The 12,432-nt window shown below is 41.4% G+C and overlaps 1 protein-coding gene across 3 annotated transcripts in view; it reads left to right on the top strand.

Annotated features, from left to right (window-relative positions):
• OFD1 (OFD1 centriole and centriolar satellite protein) overlaps positions 1-12,432 on the top strand; it is a 63,113-nt gene that overhangs the window by 26,891 nt on the left and 23,790 nt on the right. For all 3 annotated transcript variants that reach the window (XM_059910669.1, XM_059910668.1, XM_059910670.1), the window contains 2 exons: positions 9,877-10,007; positions 10,546-10,657. In XM_059910669.1, the coding sequence (XP_059766652.1) occupies positions 9,877-10,007; positions 10,546-10,657 (243 nt within the window). The remainder of the gene's footprint in view (positions 1-9,876; positions 10,008-10,545; positions 10,658-12,432) is intronic.

Below are 12,432 nucleotides of genomic sequence, written 5' to 3' on the forward strand. Positions count from 1 at the left end.
AACATTGAGGTGCATATATCTGTTCGAACTATGGTTTTCTCTGGATATATGCCCAGGAGTGTGGTTGCTAGATCATATGGTAGTTCTATTTTTAGTTTTTTAAGGAACGTCCACACTCTTCTCCATAGTGGTTGAACCAATTTACATTCCCACCAACAGTGTAGGAGGGTTCCCTTTTCTCCACACACTCTCCAGCATTTATTGTTTATAGACAGTGTTTTTAAAGGAATTTTTTTTTTAACTTATTTATTTTATTTTTGGCTGAGTTGGGTCTTTGTTGCTCCACGTGGGCTTTCTGTAGTTGCAGAGAGTGGGGGCTACTCTTCGTTGTGGTGCACAGGCTTCTCATTGCAGTGGCTTCTCTTGTTGCGGATCATGGCCTCTAGGTGTGCGGGCTTCAGTAGTTGTGGCTTGCAGGTTCTAGAGCACAGGCTCAGTAGTTGTGGCGCATGGGGGCTTAGTTGCTCCGCAGCATGTGGGATCTTCCCGGACCAGGGCTCGAACCCGTGTCCCCTGCATTGGCAGGCGGATTCTTAACCACCGTGCTACCAGGGAAGCCCTGTTTATAGACATTTTGATGATGGCCATTCTGACTGGTGTGAGGTGATATCTCATTGTAGTTTTGATTTGCATTTCTCTAAAAACTAGCAAAGTTGAGCATCTTTTCATGTGCCTGTTGGCCATCTGTATGTCTTTGGAGAAGTGTCTATTTAAATATTCTGCCCATTTTTTGATTGGGTTGTTTGAGCTGCATGAGCTGTTTGTATATTTTGGAGATTAATCCCTTGTCGGTTGCTTCATTGGCAAATGTCTTCTCCCATTCTGTGGGTTGTCTTTTCATTTTGTTTATGGTTTCCTTTGCTGTGCAAAAGCTTTTAAGTTTAATTAGGTCCCATTTGTTTTTTTAATTTTTAAAATTTTCATTACTGTAGGAGGTGGATCTAAAAAGATACTACTGCAATTTATGTCAGAGTGTTCTGCCTATGTTTTTCTCTAAGAGTTTTATAATATCTGGCCTTACATTTAGGTCTTTAATCCATTTTGAGTTTATTTTTGTGTATGGTGTTAGAGAATGTTCTAATCTCATTCATTTACATGTAACTGTCCGCTTTTCCCAGCACCACTTGGTGAAGAGACTGTCTTTTCTCCATTGTATATTCTTGCTCCTTTGTTGTAGATTAATTGACCATAGGGGCGTGGGTTTATTTCTGGGCTTTCCTGTTCATTGAACTATATTTCTGTTTTTGTGCCAGTACCATACTGTTTTGATTATTGTAGTTTTGTAGTATAGTCTGAAGTCAGGGAGTCTGAGTGCTCCAGTTCCGTTTTTCTTTTTCTTTTTTTTTTTTTAATTTTTTAATTTAATTAATTTATTTATTTGGCTGCATTGGGTCTTCGTTGCAGTGAGCGGGCTTTCTCTAGTTGTGGTGAGTGGGGGCTACTCTTTGTTGTGGTGCGTAGGCGTCTCATCGCGGTGGCTTCTCTTGTTGCGGAGCACAGACTTTAGGCACGGAGGCTTCAGTAGTTGTGGCTCGTGGGCTCTAGAGCGCAGGCTCAGTAGTTGTGGCACATGGGCTTAGTTGCACCGTGGCATGTGGGATTTTCCTGGAGCAGGGCTCGAACCTGTGTCCCCTGCATTGGCAGGTGGATTATTAACCACTGTGCCACCAGGGAAGTCCCTCCAGTTGCGTTTTTCTTTCTCATGCTTGCTTTGGCTTTTCAGGGTCTTTTATGTTTCCGTACAAATTAAAATTTTTTTTCTTCTAGTCGTGTGAAAAATGCCACTGGTGATTTGTTAGGGATTGCATTGAATCTGTAGATTTCCTTGGGTAGTATAGTCATTTTGACAATATTGATTCTTCCAATCCAAAAACATGGTATATCTTTCCATCTGTTTGTGTCATCTTAAGTTTCTTTTTATCAGCATCTTATAGTTTTCAGAGTACAGGTCTTTTGCCTCCTTAGGTAGGTTTATTCCTAGGTATTTTATTTTTTTGATGTAATGGTAAATGGGGTTGTTTCCTTAATTTCTCTTTCTGATCTTTCATTGTTAGTGTATAGGGATGCAAGAGATTTCTGTGTATTAATTTTGTACCCTGCACCTTTACTGAATTCATGGATGAGCTCTAGTAAGTTTTCTGGTAGCATCTTAAGGATTTTCTACGTATAGTATCATGTCATCTGCAAACAGTGACAGTTTTACTTCTTTTCCAGTTTGGATTCCTTTTATATCTTTTTCTTCTCTGATAGTTTTGGAAGTCCTATCCACAGCAATGTTGTATAAAAGTGGTGAGAGTGCACATCCTTGTCTTGTTCCTGATCTAAGAGGTAACGCTTTCAGCTTTTCACTGTTGAGTATGATGTTAGCTGTGGGTTTGTCATAGATGGCCTTTATTATGTTGAGGTAGGTTCCCTCTGTACCCACTTTCTGTAGAGGTTTTATCATAAATGGGTGTTGAATTTTGTCAAAAGCTTTTTCTGCATCTATTGAGATGATCATATAGTGTTTGTTCGTCACTGATCGATTTGTGGATATTGAAAAATCCTTGCAACCCTGGGATAAATCCCATTTGATCATGGTGTATCGTCCTTTTAATGTATTGTTGGATTCAGTTTGCTAGTATTTTGTTGAGGATTTTCGCATCTATGCTCATCAGTGATACTGGCCTGTAATTTTCTTGTGGTATCTTTGTCTGGTTTTGGTATGAGGGTGATGGTGGCCTCATGGAATAAGTTTGCTAGTGTTCCTCCTTCTGCAGTTTTTTGGAATAGTTTCAGAATGATAGGTGTTAACTCTTCTCTAAATGTTTCATAGAATTTGCCTGTGAAGCCATCTAGTCCTGGATTTTGTTTGTTGATAGTTTTTGTGTGTGTGTGTCTTATTTTTTATTGAATTATAGTTGAATTACAATGTTGCATTAATTACTGCTGTACACCAAAGTGACTCAATTATAGATATATATACATTCTTTTTCATATTCCTTTCCATTATGGTTTATCACAGGATATTGAATATAGTTCCCTGTGCTATACAGTAGGATCTTGTTGTTTATCCATTCTATATATACCAGTTTGCATCTGCTAATCCCAAACTCCCGCTCCTATCCTCTCCCACCCCCCCCCCCCACCCCCTTGGCAACCACCAGTCTATTCTCTATGTCCCTGATTTTGTTTCTCTTTCATAGATAGGTGTCATATTTTATTTTATTTTTTACTTGTTTCAAGTCACTTAACCTATTATTTTACTTTTTTAAAATTAATTTTTATTGGAGTATAGTTGCTTTACATGTCATATTTTAGATTGCACATGTAAGTGATATCATATGGTATTTGTTTTTCTCTTTCCGACTTACTTCACTTAGTATGATAATCTCTAGTTACATCTGTGCTGTTGCAAATGGCATTATTTCGTTCTTTTTCATGGCTGAGTAATATTCCATTGTATATATGTACCACATCATCTTTTATCCATTCATCTCTTGATGGATATTTAGATTGTTTCCATGTCTTGGCTATTGTGAATAGTGCTGCTATGAACATAAGGGTGCATGTAACTTTTTAAATTAGAGTTTTCTCCAGATATATGTCCAGGAGTGGGATTGCTGGATCATATGGTAATTCTATTTTTAGTTTTCTGAGAAACCTCCATACTGTTTTCCACAGTGGCTGCACCGACTTACATTCCCACCAATGGCGTAGGAGGGTTCCCTTTTCTCCACATCCTCTCCAGCAATTTGTCATTTGTAGACTTTTTAATAATGGCCATTCTGACCACTGTGCGATGGTACCTCTTTGTACTATGTACCTTATTTGATTTGCATTTCTCTAATAGTTAGCCATATTGAGCATCTTTTCATGTGCCTATTGGCCCCCTGTATTTAGTTTTTGGAGAAATGTCTACTTCAGTCTTCTGCCAATTATTTGATTCCGTTGTTTGTTCTTTTGTCGTTGAGCTGTGTGAGCTATTTGTATATTTTGGAAATTAAGCCCTTGACAGTCGCATCATTTGCAAATATTTTCTCCCATTCTGTAGGTTATCTTTTCATTTCGTTTACAGTTTCCTTTGCTGTGCAGAAGCTTGTAAGTTTGATTAGGTCCCATTTGTTTATTTTTGCTTTTACTTCTATTGCCTTGGGAGACTGACCTAAGAAAACATTGGTACGATCTATGTCAGAATGTTTTGCCCCTGTTGTCTTCTAGACATTTTATGGTGTCATATCCTATGTTTAAGTCTTTAAGCCACTTTGAGTTTATTTTTGTGTATGGTGAGAGGTTGTGTTGTAACTTCATTGATTTACATGCGGCTGCCCAACTTTCCCAACACCACTTGCTGAAGAGTCTGTCTTTTTTCTGTTGTGTATTCTTGTCTCCTCTGTCGAAGATTAATCGACCATAGGTGTGTGGGTTTATTTTTGGGCTCTCTGTTCTGTTCCATTGATCCATATGTCTGTTTTTGTGCCGGTGCCATGCTGTCTTGATTACTGTAGCTTTGTAGTATTGTCTGAAGTTTGGGATGGTTATGCTGTTAGAAGTCTTTTAATCACAGTTTCAACTTCAATACTTGTGATTGGTCTGTTCTTATTTTCTACTTCTTCCTGGTTCAGTCTTGGAAGATTTCACCTTTCTAAGAATTTGTCCATTTCTTCTAGGTTGTCCATTTTATTGGTAGATAGTTGCTTGTAGTAGTCTCTTATGATCCTTTGTATTTCTGTGGTGTCAGTTGTAACTTCTTTTTTGTTTCTAATTTTATTGATTTGAGCCCTCTCCCTTTTTTTCTTGATGAGTCTGGCTAAAAGTTTATCTATTTTCTTTATCTTTTTCAAAGAACCGTCCTTTAGTTTCATTGATCTTTTCTATTGTTTTCTTCATCTCTCTTTCATTTATTTCTGCTCTGACCTTTATGATTTCTTTCCTTCTACTACTTTGGGTTTTGTTTGTTCTTCTTTCTCTAGTGGCTTTAGGTGTAACCTTAGGTTGTTTGAGATTTTTCTTGTTTCTTGAGGTAAGATTGTATTGCTATAAACTTCCCTCTTAGAACTCCTGTTGTTGCATCTCATAGGTTTTGGATTGTCGTGTTTTCGTTTTCATTTGTCTCTAGGTATTTTTTGATTTCCTCTTTGATTTCTTCAGTGATCCATTGCTTGTTTAGTAACATATTGTTTAGCCTCCATGTGTTTGTGTTTTTTCGTTATTTTGTTGTAGTCGATTTTTAATCTCATAGCATTGTGGTAGGAGAAGATGCTTGATATGGTTTCACTTTTTTTAAATTTACCGAGGCTTGCTTTGTGACCAAGCATGTGGTCTATCCTGGAGATTGTTCCATGTGCACTTGAGAAAAATATGTACTCTGCTGCTTTCAGATGGAACGTTCTATAAATATCAATTAAATCCATCTGGTCTGATGTGTCACATAAGGCCTGTGTTTCCTTATTGATCTTCTGCCTGTATGATCCGTCCATTGATGAAAGTGGGGTGTTAAAGTCCCCCACTATTATTGTGTTACTGTCGATTTCTCCTTTTATGGCTGTTAGCATTTGCCTTATATACTGAGGTGCTCCTTTGTTGGGTGCATATACATTTACAATTGTTTTATCCTCCTCATGGCTTGATCCTTTGATCATTATGTAGTGTCCTTTTTTGTCTCTTGTAATAGTCTTTATTTTAAAGTCTATATTGTCTGATATGACAATTGCTACTCCAGCTTTCTTTTGATTTCCATTTGCATGGAATACATTTTACCATCCCCTCACTTTCAGTCTGTATGTGTCCCTAGATCTGAAGTGGGTTTCTTTTAGACAGCATATATACGGGTCTTGTGTTTGTATCCATTCAGCCGGTCTACCTTTTGGTTGGAGCATTCAATCCATTTACATTTAAGGTAGTTACTGATATGTACTTACTGACGTTTTGTTAATTGTTTTGGCTTTGTTTTTGAAGGTCTTTTTTCTTCCCTTCCTCTTTTGTTTTCTTGTTACTTGATGTCTGTCTTTAGTGTTGTGTTTGGATTGCTTTTTCTTTTTTGTGTGTGTATCTGTTGTACATTTTTGGTTTGTGGTTCCCATGAGGTTTTGATATAGCAGTCTGTATATGTACAAGATTGCTTTAAGTTGCTGGTCTGTTAATTTCCGGTGCATTTCCAATATCCCGCATTCCTACTCTCCTCTTCCCATGATGGCTGGTTTTGATATCATACTTGTGTGTGGGTGATTTCCTACCTTTGTTTTATGTTTGCCTTTACCGATGAGCTTTCCCATTCATAATTTTCTTGATTCTAGTTGTGGCCTTTTCTTTTCCGCCTAGAGAAGTTCCTTTAGGATTTGTTGTAAAGCTGGTTTGGTGATGCTGAATTCTCTTAGCTCTTGCTTGTCTGTAAAACTTTTGATTTCTCCATTGAATCTGAATGAGAGCCTTGCTGGGTAGAGTATTCTTGGTTGTAGGTTTTTCTCTTTTATCACTTTAAATATATCTTGCCATTCCCTTCTGGCCTGCAGAGTTTCTGCTGAAAAATCAGCTGGTAAGCTTATGGGGATTCCCTTGTATGTTATTTGCTGCTTTTCTCTGTTGCTTTTAATATTTTCTCTTTGTCTTAATTTTTTGGTCACTTTGATTAATATGTGTCTCGGTGTGTTCCTCCTTGGGTTTATCCTGTATGGGACCCTCTGTGCCTCCTGGACTTGAGTGAGTGTTTCTTTTCCCATGTTAGGCAAGTTTTTGGCTGTTAGCTCTTCACATATTTTCTCAGCCCCTTTCTCTCTCTCTTCTCCTTCTGGGACCCCTTTAATGCCAATGTTGTGGATTTAATGTTGTCCTAGAAGTCTCTTAGACTGGCCTCATTTCTTTTCATTCTTCTTTCTTTATTCTGTTCCTCAGCAGTGATTTCCACCAATTTGTTTTCCAGCTCACTTATTCGTTCTACTGCCTCATTTATTCTGCTATTGATTCCTTCTAGTGTATTTTTCATTTCAGTTATTGTATTGTTCATCTCTGTTCATTAAAGCTTCTAACTCTTTGTTAAACATTTCTTGTATCCTCTTGGTCTGTGTCTCCATTGTTTTTCCTCTTGGTCTTGGATCATCTTTACTGTCATTACTTTGAATTCTTTTTCAGGTAGGTTGCCTGTCTCCACTTCACTTAGTTGTTCTTCTGGGGTTTTATCTTGTTCCTTAGTCTGGAAGATATTTCTCCGCTGTCTGGTATTGTCTCACTTGCTGTGTTTTTGTGGTCTCCATTCCTCAGGCCGTAGGATTGTAATTCTTCTTGTTTCCGGTGTCTGTCCCATGGTGGGTGAGCTTGGTCCAGGGGCTTGTGTAGGCTTTCTGGTGGGAGGAACTGGTGCGTGCACACTGGTGGGTGCAACTGTGTCATGTCCCCCTAGTGGGCAGGGCCATGTCAAGGGGTGTGTTTATAGGTGGCTCTTGGCTCAGGACAACTTTAGACAGCCTGTCTCCTGAGGGGTGGGACTGTGTTCCCACCCTGTTCATTGTTTGGCCTGAGGCGTCCCAGGACTGGATCCTGCAGGCTGTTGGGTGGGGCCGATCATCGGTGCCAAAATGGAGACCCCTGGGAGAGCTCACGCCCAAGAGTTTTCCTTTGGCCCCCACGGTGAGCCACAGCCGACCCCCACCTCTCCCGGAGGCCCTACAGTACCTGCAGGTAGGTCTGGCCCAGGCTCTTATGGAGTCACTGCTTTGCCCTGGGTCCCAGTGCACATGAAACCTTGTGTGCGGCCTCCAAGAGGGCCGTCTGTTTCTCTCAGTCCTGAGGAACTCCTGCACTCAAGCCCAGCTGGCCTAGAAAGCCAAGTGCTCTGGGGGCTCCACCTCCTGATGCCAGATCCCCAGGCTGGGGAGCCTGATGTGGGGCTCCAGACTCTCACTCATATGGGAGAACCTCTGTGATAGAGTTATTTTCCAGTTTGTGGATCGCCCATCTGGAAGGTATGGGATTTGATTATAATGCAGAAGTGAACTTCCTCCTGTCTCACTGTGGCTTTGGATGTAGAATATCTTTTTTGGAAGGTTCAAGTCTTTTTTGTCAGTGGTTGTTCAGCAGTTAGTTGTGATTTTGGTGTTTTCGTGAGGGGAGGTGAGCTGAAGTCTTTTTACTCCACCATCTTGTCTCTCCTGCCAGTCCTGAAGAAACATTTTAAAACTGTCTGAATTTGCCCCTCCAGATTGTACCGGGCTTACCTTGCCCTCTGACTGCTGGTCAGGTGTGCCGAGTGCCTTCAAGCACTGGGAGGGAGGGAGGAGAGAGGTCAAGGTTGTTTGCCCTCTCTGCCACCTCCATGTACAGCGTCCTGGGCTGGCCCTGCGCCTTTCAGCCATGCAAGATCCCAGTGCTTGTGGGATGGCCTCTCTAGCATTCTGCACCAGCTCGCTCTCTCCAGTTCTGGGAGTTCCTCCCTCCCCGGCCCTCTAGGCGCAAGGGCTACAAACAGCATGTCACTGTTAGTAGCCTAGGGAACTATGCCATCCTTTGTGCCTAGGGACTCAGCCTAAGTCAGTCTTTATTGAAGGGTTCTCCGATGACCTGAATTGGGCGTGCTATCTGTTTTCTGCCTGGACCCTGAGAGCCGCTGACAGATGCACAGATCGAATTGGACCTCAGGGCAGTGACAGTTTTTGATAGAGCACTCCTTATCTGCCTCTGTAGGGAGAAGAGGTGGGCTTTCAAGTTAATTTGAGGACTTGAAAGAATTGTATTACATGGAGAAGGATGTGAGAATAGTAAAATTTGCATATGTGTGCGTTACATTATTTTGTTTTGAAATTTGTGAGTCAGAATTGCTTGTAGTCCATTTGATAGAATTAATACAATATTGTATGCATACAAAAAAAGGAAGAACAATTTGAAACTTGTTTGGCTGCTTTTAAAAGTCAAGCGACGGGACTTCCCTGGTGGCGCAGTGGTTGAGAAATCTGCCTGCCAATGCAGGGGACACGGGTTCGAGCCCTCATCGGGGAGGATCCCACATGTCGCGGAGCGACTAAGCCTGTGTGCCACAACTACTGAGCCTGTGCTCTAGAGCCCGTGCGCCACAACTGCTGAGCCCGCGTGCCACAACTACTGAAGCCTGCACGCCTAGAGCCCATGCTCCACAACGGGAGAAGCCACCGCAATGGGAAGCCTGCGGACCACAACGAAGAGTAGCCCCCGCTCGCCACAGCTAGAGAAGGCTCGCGCGCAGCAACGAAGACCCAACACAGCCAAAGAATAAAAATAAAATTAAAAAAAAAAAAAAAAAAAAAGTCAAGCGACAAGTTAGAAAGAGAAGACAAATATAATATTGCTTATGTGAAATCTTGAAAAACGGTACAGATGTGACCTTATTTGCAAAGCAGAAATAGAGACACAGATGTAGAAAACAAACTTACGGTTGCCAAGGGGGAAAGGGGGTGTGGGATGAATTGGGAGATTGGGATTGACATATATACACTACTATGTATAAAAGAGGTAACTAATGAGAACTGACTGTATAGCACAGGGAACTCCACTCAGTGCTCTGGGGTGACCTAAATGGGACGGAAATCGAAAAAAGAGTGGGTATATGTATAACTGACTCACTTTGCTGTACAGCAGAAACTAACACAACATTGTAAAGCAGCTGTACCTCAATTTAAAAAAAAATAGGTAAACAATAAGGACCTACTGTATAGCACAGGAAAGAATACTCAATATCTTGTGATAACCTATAATGGAAAAGAATCTGAAAAAGAATATATATTATGTATATGTATAACTTAGTCACTTTGCTGTACACTTGGAACTAACACAACATTGTAAATTAACTAAACTTCAATTAAAAAAAAAAAAAAGTCAAACGAAATGAGAGCACTTCAGGTTGGTAACGGCCAGGCTTTTCTACCTTCTTAGGCATAGCTCAGCCATCTCCTGAACTGCTGATTTTTCAGAAAGAATTAAAGAAAGCAGAAGATGCTATCACCTTGGAGCATAAGCAGTTTGAAACCCAGAAACAAGCTCTGCAGAAACAGCTGCAAAGTGAAGTGAGTATTCCTCCTTGAGCACCCAGGGGTCAGGCCAGTCCACTGCGTAGACGTGTGAACTTGGCACACGCCACACTGGCGTAAGTGGGATTTATTTTAACATCAGAGATCCCTCAAGGTGCTAAAGGGTGTCCTTTCTCATCTGAGAGAACTGTCCAGTGGTCATGTGACTTTATATTCGTAATAGTCACAAAATCCAGAGGCAAGCAAACTCACTTACACACAACATTTTCCAAGTCCTGATGGTGCCCACAGTGGAAGTGTCTCGATTCTCACCCTGTGACTTGGAAATACTGCTGCCCTCACTCTGGTATCTGCCCATGCCCTGGAGTAGCTGCTCTGACATGCGTGTAAGAAGAAATGGAAACTTGTGTTATCGGTCGTCATTTTAAAGGGACCCTGTGGGTTACGGGTGTAAAGCTGCTCAAAACTGGCAAAACAAAAAAAGAGAATAAGCCCAATGAGAGAATTGTTCCCTTTGAAGTGAGCTGTGATTTGTTTTACGTTGATTTCTTTTTCCGTCTCTAATTCCCTGCAGATTGAGCACTCCGCCCAGCTGAAGGCCCAGATAATAGAATACGATGCTTCTGTCAAGAGGTTAACTGTGCAGGTTACCGATTTAAAATTGCAACTGAAACAAACTCAGATAGGTTAGAGACATTTTTAACCTGTGTGTGTGTGTGTGTGTGTGTGTGTGTGTGTGTGTGTGTGTGTGTAAAACTTCTGACATTTGTGGAAATGTAATAATTGTTACTCGTTGAATTTTTAGTAATTCTCATAGTAGGGGTAAAGCCATAGAGACATGGGCCATCTTAGAAGTCAAACTCCGTGTCCGTTTCATGGATACCAGCCAGGTCGTCAGCTAAAGTGACTTGCTTTCACAGGTGCCCCATGCTTGGGGGAGCCTCATACCCCAGATACGAAAGGTGTGGTAGTGATGCAGAGGCCCCCAAATTCATCCTGGACCTAGGCTTTCCTTTTTTATTTGCTACCCTGATAATAAGAGCGGTCTACTCTTCAGTGGTTTTATATACTCCTTGACAGGTGTATACACCTGTGGGAGAAGGCAGAGTGCCCTGGCAGAAAGAGCACTGCTTCTGGAATCAGAAAATTGGTTTTGTACCCCAATTTTGAAGTTAGTTGTTTGACCTTGGACATGTTGCTTTTAACTTCCTTGGGCCTCAGTTTCCCCCTTTGTAATGAGGATGATAATACCTTCTGTGCCATGGAGGACGAAGGGGAAAGGTGATTGGCTCCAGTACAGTGCCTGGGGCATATAAAACACTGGGGAAATGGCCACTGCTCTCATCTTATTACTATGTCTTCCTATGGATGCGTGACACCTGCCCTTGCTCCTTCATAACAAGTGTTCCTAGGCTTAGACACTTTCTTTAGCTGCTTTCAAGCTCAGTGCAAGTTCCTGAGTGTTCGTGATTTTGAGCCTTCCTCAGTTCCTTCTTCCCACTCAGGCCCTTGGCCCCTTCTCCCCACGCCAGTTTTATTTTGGTCTCTTTACTCATCTCCGCTCTTTCCCGTTCCTCATTTTGTCTCCACAATTCTGCATTTGCCAAACTGCCCACAGCTGAAACCTGTACCAAGCTCGTATCATTAGAAATAGTTTAATGAGGGTGGAAGCCTCTGGAGCATGGGCATCACAAGCATCTGTCCATGGCATCATCAAGATGGCCTTGCAGGAGAGGAGTGGTCACATTTGCTGGCTTTGCATTAGGCCAGCGCAGTGGCTCGATGCCTCGCTAACTGGGGGATTCAGCCGCAGTCCCCCATCCGTGACATGGGAGCCGTGAGAGTTCTGGGCCCACAGTGGTGGCCTGACCACATGTCCTTCTTGTCTGAGACTCAGGCCGTATGCAGTGGATTTTGCCGCAGCCCTGGGAGTTCGGGGGCGGCATCCTGTAGTGAGACACATTCGTTATTTTGAAGTCAAATGTGTGAACATTGATGCTGGGTGAAATAATTAAAGATTATAAATGGGTTTATATCAGCTCAGGTCAGGTTTTTCCACCACATGAGTTCAAGTCTGGTTAGGCTTTGTCCCCTAATACGTTGTAAATACCTTTTTAGTTCTCAAAGCTTTTAGATTTCAGGGTCGTGCATAATGGATTGTGAAATAATAACATGCGTTACAAATGAAGGCATATGAAGCAGTAGCTGGTACACATAAGCTCTCAAGTAAATGTTAATTACTGTTATGACTGTGGTTTCACAAACTTTTCTTTTTTTAGTTTTATTTATTGAAGTATAGTTGATTAACAGTGTTAATTTCTGCTGTACAGCAGAGTGATTCAGTTACACGTATATATATATTCTTTTTGATATTATTTTCCATTATGGTTTATCATAGGATACTGAATATAGTTCCCTGTGCTATACAGTAGGACCTTGTTGTTTATCCATTCCGTATATA

This window comes from Balaenoptera ricei, chromosome X (genome assembly GCF_028023285.1).
Source record: "Balaenoptera ricei isolate mBalRic1 chromosome X, mBalRic1.hap2, whole genome shotgun sequence".
NCBI classification, from domain to species: domain Eukaryota; kingdom Metazoa; phylum Chordata; class Mammalia; order Artiodactyla; family Balaenopteridae; genus Balaenoptera; species Balaenoptera ricei.